The following is a 21,959-nucleotide window of genomic DNA, read 5'->3' as shown; positions in this document are numbered from 1 at the left end:
TTATTTGCACAAACACATTTACAGTAAATGGTTATGGCATGAACAAAAACAGAACAATGTAATACACATTACATATAAACTAAATTTTTTTACACTTACTTGTTTCCTAATACTTTACAATAAATGATTATACTTAAATACTTTTCAAAGTGCATTGGGGTCGATTGATCTTTGACCCCTCCTCTAATTAATACAAAATAGCAGAAAACTTTACCACTTTTCAGTTAGAAAGGATTGATTTTCAAAAACTACATTGATTTATCTTTCCATTGACATATGATATAGTCGTATACCCTCTAGGCCCATTAAAAAGTTCGAAAAATCCTTAGCCGTCCGCACCACTATACCGCGAGTTGTGTATTTCTGCTGTTTAAGTTATATTTGATGTTATATCGCTACAGTATATTTAATGAATGCATTCAATTTCTGATTAGTTTATACGCTATAACCTAATTTGGGTCCGTTTACGCTGAATAATCCGCGAATAATCAGCGTAAACGGACCCATTCATTATATTTTAATTTAAAAAAAATTGATATACCGATCGCTTTTATTAACACTGAGTACACAGCAACTTTAATTTTCCCGCCGTGTAGTAATTCTAGTAAATAAATTGGCCGCCATTTTAAAATCAGCTGCAAGACACTGTATTTTAATCACTGGGAAATGTTCAGTTATTTTCCAAAATTGATTAAAGCAGTTATTAAAGCAGGAACTTGACATAAACCCGGGGGACATAAAGTTTGTTAATAATTTATTGTCACGAAAACGTTTCAACGTTACAATGTGACTGAAAACGTTGTTTCGGATGTTGACAAACAAAAAGTAGTTCCGTAAAAGGTGGGCGTGGCCTAAATAGCAATTTAGTTTATACAATTGAAACAATGTTGATTTTTGTCAACAAACCAATCAAATGGCAGGATTCTCATCAAATTAAAATATTTATATTTGACGTTATGTCGCTACAGTGTATTTGTCGTGTCGCTACAGTATATTTGATGTTATGTCGCTACAATATAAACAACTCTTCAGTTCTTTGTTGCTGTTTTTACATGTTTCATTGAAAACAATCAACTTCATCTTTATCATTGAAACTGTTATTGCACCAAAATAGTTATTCCGACCTAAAATATATTGAAAAACTGCAGTACATGCAAGTTAGATAAGGCTTCATACCTGCTTTACATGCATGATTACCTTTTTCTATATTTTTTAATGATTCTTTTTCAATTTGATGTACCATTCACATGCAAATTTGTAACAAATCTAATCTTTATGTCCAGCTGTAAGAGTATGTTAAAACAATATGAACAGTTCACAATTGCACCGGCCCAGCAATCTCAGTGATAAATACTGAACGATCCCATGTAAATCAGTGAACTTCCGGTCTGCAAAATGTCTGCAGACGATACAAGTATAATCCGATTGACAAGAGTCGATTTTTAAAAGGAAACTAATAGAAACAAACTAACAAACAAACAGTACAGACTTTAACTAAATTTTATGTTACATACAAATTGAATATACACTTCCATTTTAATGCCCTTTCTCCCAAAGCTACATTAAAGCTTCACACAATCCTTTAAATTCAGGGGATAAGTCATTTTTTTAAAGAGTCATATAGATGTCTGTTGCCCTTGGTCTGTAGATCTTCATATGCAGTATGAGGATCTGAAAAGTGAAGTTCTTCAATAATAGTAAAGAAATGATATTGATAAGTCATATGTGCAATCAGGGGTCAACATGAAAAAAAAAAACTATTAACATGTAGAGAGTGTAGGAAAAATATTCAGACTGATTGGAAGACAAAATCATATCGTTAAATTGAAATATGGAAAGTATTAAGCTTCAAATGTTCGAAAAAAGTCCACCCAGAAATAATTAATATAAGAGCTTTTAGACACAGTTACATGCATTGAGTAAAAATTTTACCTGATAAATTCTTTCCCGGTGTCTTCATGAAGCGATTGGCATTTACTGGTTTAATGGCAGCGCGAACAGGTACTTCGTTTCCTTTAGGTGGTTTTGTGCCTTTTATATTTGGATATTGTACATGACTAACAACACCTGCTGACAGCTCAGTACTATTGTAATATATACCATTGTCTTTTTTATTATTATCCTGTCGTTCACGTGATTCTGTAACTGGTACCTCATATTCTGCAACCGGAAGTTGCTTATGTCGAATAGAACTTGTGTAACTTTTATCATCCAACGATTCATATTGAACTCCGTCGTCTTCAGTGTTACCAAGGATACCTTTCGGTTGTGAAGGTCTTCTACTATTCTGGTATTGATTTGGTTTGGTTGTTACCGTTCCTTTTAACTTCCTATAAAAGAAAAAAAACTATGCAGTGAAAAAAAAACAACAAAAAAACAACAACAAAAATGAAATGCACACCAAAACAGCAACTAAAATCTTATTGGTGATTTATGACGGCTAAAAACAAATTTAAAAAAAAAAAGAAATAAGCTAAATGGACATGCAAATTTGTAGCTAGACCGATGTATGTATGTTATTGCTTTTAGATTGCATTGGAAATGAAAAGGAAAACGAATGAATATATATACATAAATAGTCTCGACCTGGTGACCGAAACTGCAACATTGTTTATACTTTGCCAGAAAGTATCCGCGAGGGTGCTTTATGGCTAAAAATATCTGTCCGTGGACACTTTATGTGGCGATTTGGATTATATAATGCGTAAAACATATCATACGAGTACCCAAAAACCCTACTAGCTAGGACAAGTATGGACCCATTGAAGCTTTTAAAGTGTAGAAGATACCTCTTTGCCATAAATAACGAAACACCGATGATCAAAAACATAACAGCTACAGTCAGAACGGCTATAACTATTAAATACTTCGTCTGAGATTCGGTAGAACTTGTTGCCTGAGAATTAGGACCTGAAATTAAAGATAATTTTCTAGTGAGATATCACATTACAAGTAAGATGTCAGTTTTACTACAGACTTGTATTGTAATTTATTCCAAAACGTTTACTGAACTTAAAATTCTTAAATCAAAATTCATTCCATTTTTAGAGAAATAAGTCTCCTGTTAACTTTTAACACGTATCTTAACGTAGTAAATCTACAAGTTTTAGACCACACCTTCTTCAGTTACACCAATCTGTTGATCACACATGGCACCACTAAACCCAGACAAACATCCCTCGGAGCAAGTTCCATTGACTGTGTTACACCGCTCGTATCGGCAATTACTGCTGCACATCAAAGCACAGTTGGGGCCATATACACCTTCACCCGTAGAACAAGCTGGAGCAAAACAAACGAAAATTAAAAGTTTCTATATCCATCTCAATTTTTGTTCTATCGGAGATAAATTGGTTGTATAGTTCTTCTTTGTTCCCTGACATAACTAATCGATCGAACTGATTGTCGATCAGTTGACGGTCACAACTCGAATGGTACTTGCTTGATTAGAACAGAGTTTGGTCGACGATTTTGATGAATAAAGTGATCAATTTTTATTGGTAAGTGATCAGTTACTATATTACATTGTTGCTTGTTAGTCAGTTATAGTTCAAAATGTCTGAAAAATATATTTCTTGTCCATTTTAATGCAATTTAATCAACAAAATTCATTTACTTCAAAGATTTTTTTCAAAGTAATCACTAAATCGATCTGAATTCGAACAGATATTTCTAATCAAAATCATCTATCAAACTTTTTTGTTCGATGATTTGTGACCGATGAGTCATTGATTTGTTAGGTCTACTATTCCTGTTTATCCTCGTCGCTCGATTACCGATTGACTGTAGAAGTGTATCCTTTAATTTTACTGTCATCGCGATCTTCTTTTGCTTTCATTTCAAAATATAGCTCATCGTGTTTGTTATTACATATGCGCTATTGTTTACCTAAATGTCTGATTATTTTTGGGAGACAGCTTCTGAAAGTAAACATTGAATTCTCCTGTATTATGTTTTAAAATGTAGGAACATGGGTCGTAATACATACGTGTGTCGCATTTTTCTCCTGAAAATCCTGACTCGCATCCACTGATACAACGTCCGAAATCGGGTTCACAGGGTTGAGACAGACAGTTACCACTGCATTCCCCAGTACAATCACTGTTATACCGCCCGACCGGACAACCTGGGTAAAATTGATCAAATTTAATGATTAGTTATTAAAAAAATGAAGCCTTAATCTCTTTGAATGATGGGGAAAACACGTTTGCGCACAATTTCACTATTTACGGTTGCGCACATATGATGTTTGCGCAAAAAAAAAATTAATACGTTTGCGAAAAACTCATATTTTGGATTCTATACTACGTTTGCGCAGTGTAAAATATTAAGATTTTCAAGTAATAGAAAAGGAAATGATATGAAGAAATGTAACGAATACCACAACATATTGAAATGGACACAATAATACATCATATTCGAAAGTCACTACCTGATATAGGGCCAGCTATGTATTTACATTATATATTTTCATAATTTATTAATTTATTTCACCATACATTTCAAACTTTAAAAAACATAAAATGTTTCAAAACTGATAAAATGTTACACGATACATCTGAGTGCTACATAATCTGCGAACTGCATTGCCTTTTCATCTTCTGGAGCCACTCATAAAATGTCAAACGCAAAGCACTCTGTAACAGCGGCTGGTTCTAAGTATCTCAAGCCGAAAAATAGTTTAAGCCAGTTACCAACGGTTATCTCGGTCTTCATATTGGTAACGAAGAACGTCTCTATTATCTCTGTTCGTCAGGTGTGTTAAGAATGACGTTTTGTGTTCACTTACATTTTATACTTGTTTTATTTTTAACAATACAATGAATAAAACTCAGTATCATATAAAAAAACGTAATATGAAAGCAAAATTTGTCAGTGAGTGCAACCGTAGAATATTTTCTGAACACTGACTGTGCGCAACCGAAGAACAATTTCTCGGGTAAATTTGGGGCAAGCGTGCAATCTTTTTTGACAAGTCTGCGCAAACGCACTTCGCAAATGATAAGTTGCAATAAAGTTGTTTAAATGGCGTATGGAAAGAAAATTAATTTTTGGAAATGTGTGTTCATTTTTAAATATCACCATCCCAAAATACAAAGTAACCTTGACAGTTAGAACAAATAAACTGACATATACCATAGACCTGTAACTGACATATATCACAGACCTGTACTCATTAGTTTCTCGTGGTCTTTACTAAGTTTGAAAACTTTTAAACTTACATACCATAAACTTCAAATTCACAGAGACTTATTTCAGCGCCATTGTTCGGATGAACGTACGTAATGTATTTCCCCTGTGTATAACAGAATACTTTGTTTTGGTATGGATCGACTTGGTTCTCATTTCTGTTCTCGGTGTAACACAGATGTCCATCACCTACCCTATTGTTGTTACTTACATATATCTTGTGACCAGGAATGAACCTAGTCTGGAACTCCCCTGCCAATTAAAGTTATTTACTTAAATAATCGTAGAATATCTAGGAGAAAAACTACATTACCATATCGAGTAAAAGTTTATATTCCAACAGATATATCTTTTGATGTGACTTGAGAGATTAGTGACCAAGCCTAACATTCCTTTTTGACAGAGTAAATACCACAACTTTATTTGAACATGAAAAGTTATTACGTGGCTAGATGGCTCTGAATTTAAGTCATACAGTGTATATGATATTGGAATGGTATTCTGTGCACGTTATCGAAGTTGTTCAATTACTTACTTAGCTTTAAAAAAACTGTTAATCATTGCAAGATGGTCGCCTCCAAAACAAAATTTAAAAGTTAGATATGGTGAACCGAGTATTATTTGAAGTGAATTGATGAAAGAATTAAGAAAAGGGATGATAAGCACTGACTGTTTGGTAGAAATGCATATCTAATGTGCGTGATGAGGGCTTCCTGAGCAAGAGTGACCTGCCAGTAAAGGTTGGCCTTAGTTCCAGACTGGTTGGTTACGGCACAAGAATCATATCGGCCATCCACTGCATTTCTGCTGGGAGAATCTTGGCGGGTAGTACTCTGTTGGGTGGATTGGCTCAGAGCAAGATTGACTGTGAAGAATTTGTTACTTTGTTAAAATTTTGATACGCTAAAGTAAAATAAATAATAAGCGAATTGATTATCTAAGACAATCAATTTTAATATAATCATGAGTCGACCGACAAAGATGTTTGGTATTGGTTTATAAGGAGTAAGATTTGACTTTTATTTGTACAAAATGTATCAATATAGTATAAAAATAACGTCGAAAATGTAAATAAACAAAATGTCCCCTTCAAAATGAAGCAAAACAACATTATCTTAAAGAGCAAGGAAGCTGGAGTCGACCATGACACCCCAATAACGAAGTCAACAGACATTTATTATTCTCACCCGATGCAAAGGTCGTAGATATCCAAAGCGACTGGAGACACAAGTATATTCCGTAAATCTCAAGATGAACCATAATCATTTAACTTTATATCCTTTTTTTTCTTTGTTTTCTTTTAAATATACATGACGGATGTATATACCAGTAAAATATAAGTAGGATTAACAGTAAACATACAAGCCGGAACACACGGTGGGTTAATAAAGCCGGTACAACAATGATTTGATGATTGACATGTAAGTTTGGTTGGAATGACATATTATTAAAGTACGTGTATGACGAAATATCTACAAAACTATATAAGCAACAACGTTTAAAATCATATGCATGTGTATTATTATTCGCTTGGAATTATACATGAAAAAATACATGTACACGTGTGTCTTGAGTATTTTAATTCTTTGCATTTAAAGTGCAAACGCTTGTTTTAATTGTTTTCATTTGTGCAACTCATATGGCATCATATTTGCACGACACATCTTTTAGAGACATGCATTAAAATGTGTAAGAAAAAACAAATAGCTATTATCTTTTCGTCTATCTGTGCTAATGATTATTTTCAGTCTCAGTCGACAAAGTTGTTTGTTGACATTGCTCCTCATCCTTTGCAAATGGTGATCATTTTGACCACAGACACTTGGGTCCAGAATTTTTTAAATTCTAATTTTTTAAAAAAATCTGGACACAAGTGCCTTTGATTTTGATAGCTATCCTTAATTTGCAGTTTTGCTAAAAATCGTCGAAAAGTAACAAAATATTCACCATCATTATAATCCCTCAATAAAGACGACAGGCTGCAATACCGATCTGTTCACGATCATATTATGACTGGGTGAGAGATATAACTAAAGAAAGCATTTGGTGGTAACAAATTGAAATAGTAAATAATACGCTTGCGAATTCAAAGAAATGTAGATTATTTTAAGTCTAAATTTTAGTTACTCGCATACATAAGTTACGTATTGCACGTATTGGATACAATGTCTTTTTCGAACATATTGTAATGAATACAGTATTTTATATAACGTAATGACTTTATTTGAAAGTTATTTGAAAACATCTTTAAATAAAAAAACTGTATACAGGATAAAATTACAAAAAAAGTATTGAATTCTTGTATATAAATGAATTTAATACGTTTTTTTTTAAATATAGCAGAAAAAAATCGGGTCCATTGTAATTTCTTTCAATGAATATTAATAACAGCATTTTTTTTAAACATTTCATTGAAAAATACAACTAACCATTTTGTTGTTTTAGAATTTCATCCACAATAAGACTCAATGGTCTCAAAATCAGAATTTAAGGTATGATCCGTGGCAGTCATGAGGAGATCCTGGTTCCAGTATTCTAGGTTCTAGGGTTCCAAGTTCCACTAAAACTGTGAAAATTATATGAAAAAAAAAAAAAAAAACAAAAAACAAAAACAAAAAAAACATGTTACATAAAAAATGGATTTTAACGATTTGTAATTTCTCACACGATCGCGTCTATATGCTGATTATTGATACTTAGATACCTTAAATTACCTATTGATATTTTATTACAGTAATCGAATGGAGCCCTGATGACATTATTTTATTACAGTAATCGAATGGAGCCCTGATTACATTATATTTAGTTGCAAGTATCTGAGTTGTGGAAAACAAAAATAGTGAAGATCTACCTAGAACAATGAGACAATTAAAGGATAAAATGTGGTTCACTGGACCTGGGCCGGTTAAGTGGATCCCAAGTCGTACTTTAGGATGACAAGTTATTTCTCCGTATGACCAAAACAGAAAAAAATTCTCTGGCATTGTTAGCCAACGTGTCATTCTAAGTTAAAGCAGTAGCAATGTCTCTGGACCGATCTGGTACTTTTCGAACTGGTTAGGACTTACCGGTTAAAGGACTTGACAATGGATTTTTCCACCCTATTCACATTTCTGCTCTGATTGCTTTTATAGCAAGTTTTTTCCTGTGCTACGGTCGTACTGTTCATTTCTTTTCTAAAACCATCGCTCTTTTTCAGCTGATGTTTACTTTCATCATGTTGCAGATGATATGCGTGAACTTGATTGCAATTAACGCATTTTACTTAATATATTTTGGAAAAAAAAAGATTCTGGTAAATACGACTACCGACTTTTGGGATTAATGTTTGCGCTTCCGGTTTCCATTCTGACTGTCTCTGTTATTATGAATAAGCTAGGACCGAATGGATATATGTAAGTATATAAGAATATTTTCAGATGGGCATTTTTTTAAGTAATATTCATATGAGTTGACACATAATCAAGTGTTTTCTGTTTTATATATAACAAACCAGTTGTTTAAGTGGTCTATAAAAAAAAAAACAGTAGAAAGTAGAACGGGATAGTTTGGGCTAACTACAGTCGAACACTAATTTTTCGTTTCACAATGTAGCAAAAACGTATAACTTTCCGACAGCAGGGTTTGCTATATTGGGAACGTACAAATTTTCCCGTAACAATTATATCATGGCACCGGCTTATTGGTGACGACTTGACATTGTTTTATTCCAGTTGTTAACCTTGATATATGAATTAGACTTCATAAAGTGAAGTTTCTATTTTCGGTTATTTTTGCATTTTTTCGCATAGTACAAGTCGGATGAAGGAGAAACACATTTCCGTATAAGTCGGGTGGAGGAGAAACACAATTCCGTAGTCATCACCGCGGACACTGATATGAAATGCATGAACTTTAAGAATTTGATAAATGTTGTTATTTTGTGGTTTGGACCTTTACATTTCTAAGTTATAAACGCCATGATTTAATTGTTTCTTCAGGTATGACATGTTCATCTTCTGAAAAAGCGTTTCCACGTACGACATTATTATCAGAATAATATACGTTGTGATATTACGGAAACTGTCGGTGAATATTCTCACAATGCGACAATCCACTCCTATATATTCCTCACTCATTCACAACCACTTTACCTGCGTCTGCTACATATTCTGTCTTTGTCATCTGTCATTAACAAATGTAATGCGCATGTTGAACCAAGATTATGAAAAAAATACCTAAAAAGTTAAATTTCCGATATCCAGATCTTATTTAGAAATATTCTGTTTCTGACAAAACTAATTATTATAGACATTTGGATTATCATTATAGATTAAATATGACATAACAGAAACTACAAAGGCTGGTTAGACCCACTATATCAATCAATAATGCCTGCACACAGTCAGGATCATTGCAGTTGTTCCAACTTCCCGGTTTTTTTTTTGCCTTTGTATTACCTATTGTTAAGCGTACTTATTGTCTTGAGTTTGTCAATTCAGTAATTTTGTCGTTATCCTTCATTTTGACTAGACCTCGTGTAAATTTTACCGAATTCTTTTTTACAAAAAGTATATAGAAGTATTGCTGTTCATGAATATTATCATAACTCGATTTCGCTAATGTTTATCATTTCAGTTTAATTTTTATTTTAGTCATGTTGTTAAGCTACAAGTCTTTTCTCCTATAGTTAGGGAATGGGTTAGGAGACATTTTAGGGACAAATCTGAAGAGACACGCATCACACATCCCAAAAAGGAGAGAAAAAAAATATGGAATGTTTTGTGTTACTTTTCTGGTCTATTTATACGTCTGCATAACTCAAACTCGAACTTCCAATTCGAATTGTAACTTGATTGATGACCCAAGAAATAGCATCTCGAGTTGACCAGAAATTCAACCTCCAACTTAACTTTAACCATACAACCAAGTGAAAGTGTCAAAGATACAAAACCCTATCTAACATTAAAAAAAGCAAAATACAGTCTATGGGCCTTGAACGATGAGAAATTTTCCGCTCAAAGTCTGTTCAACTCAATTTGTTTTTGAAAAAAAAATATAACCATGATTCAAATACCCTCAGGTGGAAGTGTTTCAAATTTTTTGCTATGGTCAGAATAGTTTGTTGTGAACAGCAGTCTCTATAAGCAATCAAATTAACATATCCTAATTATATTGTTGAACCTTAAGTTTAATCAAAATGGCATATTGTGAAAACAATGTTACTGCACAGCACTGTGTATAGATAAAACGTTTATTAAAAAAATTAACATCTGCACTTTGATTAAGTTCATTTTTTTTAGATTTCACAGAGGAACCCATATTCCTTCAGCCTTTTCTCGATTTTAACTATTTATTTTCCACTCTCTATGGTAAAATTCAGAGTTAACATGCACGCTCAAGCTCGCGTGTTAGAAATCTGGAGTGTAGAGATTAGAGATTATTTAGGACACTCATTACTGGAAGAAAATTCCCAACGATGTTTCGCAAATTTGACAGTTCTAAAATCGTTGGGAATTTTTCTATAAGTTTATCTTCCCTATATCAATTTGATCCGATGGAGCATTGTAGTGAATAGAGTCGTCACATTCTGAGACGTTATATATATAATCCAGAAGGATTGTTGGAACAATTGGAAAAGCAGCCGCGATAACAAGAGCAACTCATAGAGCTACTAAAACCATGATGTTATTTGTTCTAATGTTCGTTATTCAGTGGACAATCTCCTCGGTCTGTGGGGTTTGGAAATATCTACATGAAGCCCCTCCTGTTGTAGTATTACTGACAGTGATATTGGTAAACTCCAGAGGTGCACTGTATGCTATCGTATTTGTAGTGATACATCGTAAGAATGGTACCACGGGAAGTAGTGCTGATGGATATATTCTAAATATAAATATCTACAAAACTATATAAGCAACAACGTTTAAAATCATATGCATGTGTATTATTATTCGCTTGGAATTATACATGAAAAAATACATGTACACGTGTGTCTTGAGTATTTTAATTCTTTGCATTTAAAGTGCAAACGCTTGTTTTAATTGTTTTCATTTGTGCAACTCATATGGCATCATATTTGCACGACACATCTTTTAGAGACATGCATTAAAATGTGTAAGAAAAAACAAATAGCTATTATCTTTTCGTCTATCTGTGCTAATGATTATTTTCAGTCTCAGTCGACAAAGTTGTTTGTTGACATTGCTCCTCATCCTTTGCAAATGGTGATCATTTTGACCACAGACACTTGGGTCCAGAATTTTTTTAAATTCTAATTTTTTAAAAAATCTGGACACAAGTGCCTTTGATTTTGATAGCTATCCTTAATTTGCAGTTTTGCTAAAAATCGTCGAAAAGTAACAAAATATTCACCATCATTATAATCCCTCAATAAAGACGACAGGCTGCAATACCGATCTGTTCACGATCATATTATGACTGGGTGAGAGATATAACTAAAGAAAGCATTTGGTGGTAACAAATTGAAATAGTAAATAATACGCTTGCGAATTCAAAGAAATGTAGATTATTTTAAGTCTAAATTTTAGTTACTCGCATACATAAGTTACGTATTGCACGTATTGGATACAATGTCTTTTTCGAACATATTGTAATGAATACAGTATTTTATATAACGTAATGACTTTATTTGAAAGTTATTTGAAAACATCTTTAAATAAAAAAACTGTATACAGGATAAAATTACAAAAAAAGTATTGAATTCTTGTATATAAATGAATTTAATACGTTTTTTTTTAAATATAGCAGAAAAAAATCGGGTCCATTGTAATTTCTTTCAATGAATATTAATAACAGCATTTTTTTTAAACATTTCATTGAAAAATACAACTAACCATTTTGTTGTTTTAGAATTTCATCCACAATAAGACTCAATGGTCTCAAAATCAGAATTTAAGGTATGATCCGTGGCAGTCATGAGGAGATCCTGGTTCCAGTATTCTAGGTTCTAGGGTTCCAAGTTCCACTAAAACTGTGAAAATTATATGAAAAAAAAAACAAAAAACAAAAAACAAAAACAAAAAAAACATGTTACATAAAAAATGGATTTTAACGATTTGTAATTTCTCACACGATCGCGTCTATATGCTGATTATTGATACTTAGATACCTTAAATTACCTATTGATATTTTATTACAGTAATCGAATGGAGCCCTGATGACATTATTTTATTACAGTAATCGAATGGAGCCCTGATTACATTATATTTAGTTGCAAGTATCTGAGTTGTGGAAAACAAAAATAGTGAAGATCTACCTAGAACAATGAGACAATTAAAGGATAAAATGTGGTTCACTGGACCTGGGCCGGTTAAGTGGATCCCAAGTCGTACTTTAGGATGACAAGTTATTTCTCCGTATGACCAAAACAGAAAAAAATTCTCTGGCATTGTTAGCCAACGTGTCATTCTAAGTTAAAGCAGTAGCAATGTCTCTGGACCGATCTGGTACTTTTCGAACTGGTTAGGACTTACCGGTTAAAGGACTTGACAATGGATTTTTCCACCCTATTCACATTTCTGCTCTGATTGCTTTTATAGCAAGTTTTTTCCTGTGCTACGGTCGTACTGTTCATTTCTTTTCTAAAACCATCGCTCTTTTTCAGCTGATGTTTACTTTCATCATGTTGCAGATGATATGCGTGAACTTGATTGCAATTAACGCATTTTACTTAATATATTTTGGAAAAAAAAAGATTCTGGTAAATACGACTACCGACTTTTGGGATTAATGTTTGCGCTTCCGGTTTCCATTCTGACTGTCTCTGTTATTATGAATAAGCTAGGACCGAATGGATATATGTAAGTATATAAGAATATTTTCAGATGGGCATTTTTTTAAGTAATATTCATATGAGTTGACACATAATCAAGTGTTTTCTGTTTTATATATAACAAACCAGTTGTTGAAGTGGTCTATAAAAAAAAACAGTAGAAAGTAGAACGGGATAGTTTGGGCTAACTACAGTCGAACACTAATTTTTCGTTTCACAATGTAGCAAAAACGTATAACTTTCCGACAGCAGGGTTTGCTATATTGGGAACGTACAAATTTTCCCGTAACAATTATATCATGGCACCGGCTTATTGGTGACGACTTGACATTGTTTTATTCCAGTTGTTAACCTTGATATATGAATTAGACTTCATAAAGTGAAGTTTCTATTTTCGGTTATTTTTGCATTTTTTCGCATAGTACAAGTCGGATGAAGGAGAAACACATTTCCGTATAAGTCGGGTGGAGGAGAAACACAATTCCGTAGTCATCACCGCGGACACTGATATGAAATGCATGAACTTTAAGAATTTGATAAATGTTGTTATTTTGTGGTTTGGACCTTTACATTTCTAAGTTATAAACGCCATGATTTAATTGTTTCTTCAGGTATGACATGTTCATCTTCTGAAAAAGCGTTTCCACGTACGACATTATTATCAGAATAATATACGTTGTGATATTACGGAAACTGTCGGTGAATATTCTCACATTGGGACAATCCACTCCTATATATTCCTCACTCATTCACAACCACTTTACCTGCGTCTGCTACATATTCTGTCTTTGTCATCTGTCATTAACAAATGTAATGCGCATGTTGAACCAAGATTATGAAAAAAATACCTAAAAAGTTAAATTTCCGATATCCAGATCTTATTTAGAAATATTCTGTTTCTGACAAAACTAATTATTATAGACATTTGGATTATCATTATAGATTAAATATGACATAACAGAAACTACAAAGGCTGGTTAGACCCACTATATCAATCAATAATGCCTGCACACAGTCAGGATCATTGCAGTTGTTCCAACTTCCCGGTTTTTTTTTTTGCCTTTGTATTACCTATTGTTAAGCGTACTTATTGTCTTGAGTTTGTCAATTCAGTAATTTTGTCGTTATCCTTCATTTTGACTAGACCTCGTGTAAATTTTACCGAATTCTTTTTTACAAAAAGTATATAGAAGTATTGCTGTTCATGAATATTATCATAACTCGATTTCGCTAATGTTTATCATTTCAGTTTAATTTTTATTTTAGTCATGTTGTTAAGCTACAAGTCTTTTCTCCTATAGTTAGGGAATGGGTTAGGAGACATTTTAGGGACGAATCTGAAGAGACACGCATCACACATCCCAAAAAGGAGAGAAAAAAAATATGGAATGTTTTGTGTTACTTTTCTGGTCTATTTATACGTCTGCATAACTCAAACTCGAACTTCCAATTCGAATTGTAACTTGATTGATGACCCAAGAAATAGCATCTCGAGTTGACCAGAAATTCAACCTCCAACTTAACTTTAACCATACAACCAAGTGAAAGTGTCAAAGATACAAAACCCTATCTAACATTAAAAAAAGCAAAATACAGTCTATGGGCCTTGAACGATGAGAAATTTTCCGCTCAAAGTCTGTTCAACTCAATTTGTTTTTGAAAAAAAAATATAACCATGATTCAAATACCCTCAGGTGGAAGTGTTTCAAATTTTTTGCTATGGTCAGAATAGTTTGTTGTGAACAGCAGTCTCTATAAGCAATCAAATTAACATATCCTAATTATATTGTTGAACCTTAAGTTTAATCAAAATGGCATATTGTGAAAACAATGTTACTGCACAGCACTGTGTATAGATAAAACGTTTATTAAAAAAATTAACATCTGCACTTTGATTAAGTTCATTTTTTTTAGATTTCACAGAGGAACCCATATTCCTTCAGCCTTTTCTCGATTTTAACTATTTATTTTCCACTCTCTATGGTAAAATTCAGAGTTAACATGCACGCTCAAGCTCGCGTGTTAGAAATCTGGAGTGTAGAGATTAGAGATTATTTAGGACACTCATTACTGGAAGAAAATTCCCAACGATGTTTCGCAAATTTGACAGTTCTAAAATCGTTGGGAATTTTTCTATAAGTTTATCTTCCCTATATCAATTTGATCCGATGGAGCATTGTAGTGAATAGAGTCGTCACATTCTGAGACGTTATATATATAATCCAGAAGGATTGTTGGAACAATTGGAAAAGCAGCCGCGATAACAAGAGCAACTCATAGAGCTACTAAAACCATGATGTTATTTGTTCTAATGTTCGTTATTCAGTGGACAATCTCCTCGGTCTGTGGGGTTTGGAAATATCTACATGAAGCCCCTCCTGTTGTAGTATTACTGACAGTGATATTGGTAAACTCCAGAGGTGCACTGTATGCTATCGTATTTGTAGTGATACATCGTAAGAATGGTACCACGGGAAGTAGTGCTGATGGATATATTCTAAATGGGTCGATAATGAAACCAACCGGTAAAAAATAGTCAAATATTTAACTCAGCATTTAAATGAAGAGGTAAATTAGCAAAGGATCTGGGTCATATTCCCCAGATGTCAGACGTCAGATATTTTTTTCGGAATCTGTGTTATGTGACATTGCCCTCGTCATTGAATTGAAAAGCCATACACTGTTTTGTTTTATGTTAATTGTAATCTTAGATGTTTTATCAGTTTTATTGTCAATTTTGTTGTATACATGTGTAAATGCATGAAAATTGTGACGTTTTGTACATGTAGAATTAAAAAGGGCCCCGCCTCTAAGTACGAAAAAAATATTCGCCCAAGTGCAACAAAATTTGATATGCACAATTTAACGTAATGTTAAACAACTGTATGATACATTTGTACTTTAATTTTTCACTGTGTATTCTACTTAGTTTTGAATATACGAACTCTGGCCTGAAACTAAAGTGCAACATCGATTACGGTGCCCTAAATACTATTACGTTCTCTTGATATTACTGTCACATGAGAAGGTACAATTATCGTTTCAACATTTGGTTCTGTTATTGTTTTTTTTTTCAGTACTTTTTTCTACACTTAAAAAAATTAAGGGATATGTTGAAACATAGCAAATGCATCAGGTATTACCTAATACAAAATAGTAAATACTTTAGAGATCATCAAAATGTCATTAAAACAAACAAACAAACACACCATAAAATTCATTCAATAATTCATCTAAATCTCTTCATAGAATACATCAACATAAAACATATAGACAATGAGATATCCACTCGCAGTTACTTAAAGCTGCTATCTCAGAAAATATCTAAAGAATGACAATACCATCAAAATTATCACCATTAGATACAAAGAGAACGGAAAAAGACCAATATTATCAAAATAAGGAAACAACAGGATTCACCCGAGAATAATTATATAATCGGAGTCATAGAATTTCAGATGCAGATTGGGAAATGGCATATAATTTTTGGATTAACACCAAAAAAATCACAACCGTCAGCGAATAAAAATGACACCAGACGCATACACATTCGGCTTAAATTGTATTCACGACACATGATTTATATTCTTGAAAAAAAAACTCCGACAGAAATATTTTTTTAGACTTCAAAAAGAGAATCCTGAAATAAAGATATGTCAATGGACCCTTGAACGATGCAAGCCATTTTACGTACAATGAATCCGCCCAAAAAAATCATCTGACATGTTATTGTAGATACTACACAGAAGCAAAATAATTGTTTAAATAATATATTAACTTTCGTTGGAAATTCTCAAAACTAAACATTCCGAACAGAACGAAATATAGCCGTACTCGAACATATTAACGATTGATACAAGAACAATCAAATGTTAATTGATATAAAATGCCTTTATAGAGACTGCGAAAATTACATCTACAACCGGAAGAAGCCGACATATAAGGAAATGCTGAGAAAGTTCACTGCATGGACATTTTATGAGTACGTTAAGATTAATAAGTAAAGTAAAGTATAGTAAAGAAACAAGGGAACCAAGACTCCAGCGGAAATCAAAAGAATGTAATCCAGGAACAAAGACCAGACACAGAGAACAGACACAGGTAACAAAAAACATTAAATAACCAAAACAATACATTCAAAGTAACTCGGACCCAACTAAACACTGGGAGCATGGACCAGGTACATCAGTAGAGATAAGCGTACTCTGCTTTTCTAGAAACACCCGCGGAGTTGCTCATAAAAAGTCAAGTCCTGGGTTGACAAAAGAGGAAAGGGAAACTATGACAAGTTGAACAAATAAGTTTTCATGGTGCAGATAGATTCACCGTAATGATCCATTCATGATGACGACCATTTTTATAGCAACACAACCCTGTTCCAGAAGCCTAATTGTAGGAAGTCTGACGCGATCAAAAGGTCTGTGTAGTTACAGGAGGCTCTTGCATAAGATATGAATTGTGATGTGAAAATTCCATACGCAGGTGCTGAAGGGATGTTGCCACAGATGTAAGGAAACTTGACAATACAGAATGGAAAGTCATCGCGTTTGTTATGTTATTTGGTCAATAGTTTCCCTTTACCATCGATGTCTAAGTGTAGGTCAAGATATGAGGCTGACTTCACAGTGCATGTAGTATCCTTTGTCTCAAATTCTTTGGGGGGGGGGGGGGTAGATGCGATTATTAAAGTCCCGAAATTGGGATTGTTTAACGATAATAAGTCATCTATATAGCGAAAACTGAGATTCAATGATCTAGCTAAATGATGTTTCTTCTTTTGGGTCAAATCAGATATAAAGTCAGCCTCATGACAGTGAAGAAATAGGTCAGCAAGAAGAGGAGAACAATTCGGTCCCGTTGGAATGCCGACCGTTTGTTGAAATCTTTAAGTTTGATTGCAGAGTTACGCCTAAATATTTTGTGGCATCAACTATTTCGAGAGAATGACCGTGAATGCTATAGGTATATACTATGGGTTTTTGTTTTTGAGTGACACTGAGAACATTAGATTTGTCGGTGAAATTGCATGGGCCAAACCTACTCCCACCTGCCAGCGGAGTTCAAGTCTTCCTATAGTTTTTGACAATCTTCTGTTTTTTTTTTATTTCTTTATAGATTATGTTGTCATCTGCGAATAATCTCAGTTAACTTGCATCATTAAACCTTAAGTTAGATCTCCCATTGGCTGAGACAATTTATCTATATTTACGCTGAGAATAAATTTGAGTTATACTATATTTATGCTGAAATTTATTATCTTTATTTAAGATGAGATTAATTATCTTTATTTATGCTGAGATTTATCATCTTTATTTAAGGTGAGATTAATTATCTTTATAAATGCTGAGATATATTATATTTATTCATACTTAAATTATCTTTATCTATGCTGAGATTAATTATCTTAATTCATGCTGAGCGGTGTAAAAAAATCTTGTGGGATTGTAATAATATATAAATCAGAATTACGTAAACTCTTACACTTTTTTAAGTCTTTAAAGACCGAATGCGAATTTATCCAAGGTGTTAAGTTCTCAAAAGACATCGTTGGTAAAATATAGATACTCTTCTTGGTTGTGTTTATATACCCTCCCCCGAAAGCCTAAAATACGCCTGTAAAGACTCCTTTGATGATATTGAAGCAGGGTAAATTTGAAAAAAAAAATCTGGTGGGATTGTAATAATATATAAATCAGAATTACGTAAACTCTTACACTTTTTTAAGTCTTTAAAGACCGAATGCGAATTTATCCAAGGTGTTAAGTTCTCAAAAGACATCGTTGGTAAAATATAGATACTCTTCTTGGTTGTGTTTATATACCCCCCTGAAAACCCAAAATACGCCTGTAAAACTCTTTTGATGATATTGAAGCAGGGTAAATTTGAAAAATAGAAACGATATCTGATTGTTTGATATTGGTGGATTTTAATGCAAAAAACCGGTACAAAAATACCTCTTTAAAGAAGTAGTGAGTGTTGCTGTTATGTAAATAATTATGGTCATAAGTTCATTCACTGCTGCCAAAGAAATAATGTTTATATATGTAATGGCAGGTTACGCAAAGATAAAGGCACTGGGAAAAGAACATGATTTTAACTCATTAATTTCAGATGTACACTGTCTTTTACATGTTGAAATTCAATGCTGAACTGTTTATAACATTGATAAAAGTGATTGTGGTCGCGAAAACGAAAGGGTTGTCAAATGCAACGAAAAGAAGCTATCAGATTTTGTTAATGAAGGCATGAAGGCATGTTAAATGAATTAAAAGTAGAGCTTGGTAATTTAGAATCAGTTGAGAAGAATTCTGTAAATCAAAGTAAAATTGATAACATAGTTGAGAGAATAAGTAATTATTTTCAGACTATAGCTGTACAAACTTTTAGTAAAAATAGAAGTAAAACAATCCGGGAAGATAAGGACAAAAGTCAACCTTGGTTTAATGATAAATGTAAAGAGAGTAGGAAGAAATTCTACAAAGCCAGGCAGCGATATAGTTTCTTAAAAAAAATTGGAAAACAGAAAACTAATGAAAAAGACAAGCAAAGAATATAAATGTGGAATGAAAAAAAACGTTGATACCTTTCAGAATAAAATTGGAAATAATTTACGAAAAGCAAACAATTCCGACCCAAAGGTTTCTTGGAAAATATTAAACAGCATAGACAAAAAAGAAAAAGACCAAAGTGATATTTCTGTAGGTACATTGTACAATTTTTTCCTACAACTAAAAGAGAAAGGAAACATAGATGAAAATGAAACTATTGATTTTGAAAATTTCGTTAACAACTTACCAAGTGAACTGAACGAATTACATAATGGTCCAATCACTGAACACGAAACAGTTAAAAATTTTAGAAATCTAAAAATTGGCAAAGCCTGTGGAGTTGATGATATTCTTAATGAATATCTTAAAAACACTGCTTTGGAGCTAATGCCTTTATACTTAAAAATTTTTAATATAGTACTCGATACAAGTATTGTGCCAGAACTTTGGTCACAAGGAATTATTGTACCTATTTATAAGAACAAAGGTTTGGTATCGGATCCAAATAACTATAGAAGAATTACACTAAATTTATGCTTAGGGAAAACCTTCTCATCCATTTTGAATGAAAGACTTTCTAAGTTTTCTGATGAGATTGAGCTCTTACCTGAATCACAGACTGGATTTTGAAAGGGTTATTCTACTGCTGACTATATTTTTTGTGTTACACTCCCTTTTAGCTATGTATTTTTCAGTATTTTTCAAAAGGTAAAAAACTATTTTGCACATTTGTTGACTTTAAAAAGGCATTTGATACAGTTTGGAGAGATGGTCTGTGGCTAAAGGTTCAGAAATCTAATGTAACAGGGAAATATTTTCAGTTATTTTCAATATGTATCAGAATATTAAGTTTTGTATTAGGCACCAAGGTCAACTGTCTGCATTTTTTAACTGTGGAGTTGGTATAAGACAAGGAGAAACCTTGTCACCTTTTTTGTTCTCATTTTTTTTTAATGATTTAAAAATCTGTTTGCAAGACAATGAAGTACAAAATCTGGATAGAACGTTCATGCTCTGAAATGTTTGATGTATATGTAAAAATATTGTTATGCTTTATGCAGATGATACAATTACAATGTCAGAGACAAAGGAAGGTATGCAAAAAGCATTGATGTGTTTGCTAATTACTGTAACGAATGGAAGTTACAAGTTAATACTGAAAAGACAAAAGTTGTTGTCTTCAGTAAAAGAAAGTGTAAACAGCATTTTCAATTTTAAATATATAACAAAAATATAGAAATAGTTGAGTCGTATACATATCTAGGCACGGTTTTCAATTACAACGACAGTTTCACTATTGCAAGAAAGCGTCTAATAGATCAAGCCAAAAAATCTCTTTTTGCTCTCTACATGAAACTAAGAAACATTCCATTGCCAATAGATTTACAGTTGAAGTTATTTGATACTTTGATATCACCAATACTGTTATATTCCTCAGAGGTCTGGGGTTTTGAAAATATTCAAAACATCGAAAAGGTGCATCTTAAATTCTGTGAAAAATATCCTTAGGCTAAGAAGCAGCGCTCCAAATTTATGGTTTATGGAGAGTTGGGTAGAATTCCACTTGAAATATTTGTTAAAGTAAGAATGGTTAGTTTTTGGGCAAGAACTATGCAAAAAAGAACAAAAACTGTCAAATCTAATGTTTCGGCTTATGATTAAGTTGCATGACAATAATTCAACCAAATTTAGGTGGGTTAACAATGTTAAATCTATCTTGGATGATACGGGTCTTAGCTACTTATGGAACGAACACGTTAAAGTAAATATTAACTGGCTTAAGGTCGCAGTTAAACAGACATTATGTGATCGATTCTATCAATCTTGGTTTTCCCAAATAGACAACACATCTCGTGGTGAATTCTATTCTACTTTTAAACATGAATTCAGAATTGAACCATATCTGTCCTCAGCAGAACGTATTCATTTAACAAAATTAAGATCCCATAGAAACTAGGAAGTGATCTGGAGTCCCATGGAGTCGAAGAATGAGTAATCTTTGTAAAAAGGACTGGGAGATGAATTTCACATATTCTTCCAGTGTAATAATCCAACGGTTAAGTATTTAAGATCTCGTTACATCCCAGATTACTACTCAAAGCACCCGAAATATGATTAAATTTGGTGGGTTATTGTCTATCTGTAATGTTCAATTATACAAAAGAGTATGGTAAAGCAAAGTGGACAAAAATGAGCATTTTTTATATTAAAAAATGATTTTTTAATATTACAAATTCATTTTCTAACATCACAAATTAGATTCCTTTTATCACAAAACACTTTTTAAATATTAAGAAATAATTTTTTAATTTTAAAAATTCAACTGAATTTCTAATATCAAAAAAACTATTTTTGAATATTAGAAATTCATTTTGTATTATTAAAAAATGTGACTGATTTTCTAATATAACAAAATGTGTGAAATTTTATTATATTACTAAATCAGG

At 32.7% G+C, this 21,959-nt stretch overlaps 1 protein-coding gene across 2 annotated transcripts; it reads right to left on the bottom strand.

The window, feature by feature from the left end:
* Window positions 1-1,482: 1,482 nt before the first annotated feature.
* Window positions 1,483-6,738, bottom strand: LOC148626998 (uncharacterized). Of its 2 annotated transcripts, XM_088565305.1 has the most exons (8): window positions 6,378-6,736; window positions 5,861-6,055; window positions 5,227-5,442; window positions 3,989-4,126; window positions 3,118-3,282; window positions 2,790-2,910; window positions 1,933-2,330; window positions 1,483-1,671 (listed from the first exon to the last, which is right to left on the bottom strand). In XM_088565305.1, exons 1-8 carry the CDS (start codon window positions 6,454-6,456, stop codon window positions 1,601-1,603), a joined length of 1,383 nt encoding a protein of 460 aa, XP_088421431.1. In that variant the 5' UTR covers window positions 6,457-6,736; the 3' UTR covers window positions 1,483-1,600. The 2 variants fall into 2 exon arrangements, with proteins under 2 accessions (XP_088421431.1, XP_088421441.1); XM_088565315.1 differs by lacking the exon at window positions 5,227-5,442 and having other exon boundaries at window positions 6,378-6,738.
* Window positions 6,739-21,959: the final 15,221 nt, after the last annotated feature.

This window comes from Perna viridis, chromosome 1 (assembly GCF_037379345.1).
Source record: "Perna viridis isolate PV_CMFRI_1.1 ecotype Kerala chromosome 1, ASM3737934v1, whole genome shotgun sequence".
NCBI lineage: Eukaryota > Metazoa > Mollusca > Bivalvia > Mytilida > Mytilidae > Perna > Perna viridis.
The sequence above is the reverse complement of the archived record's forward strand: the minus strand, read 5'-3'. Positions and strand labels throughout refer to the sequence as shown.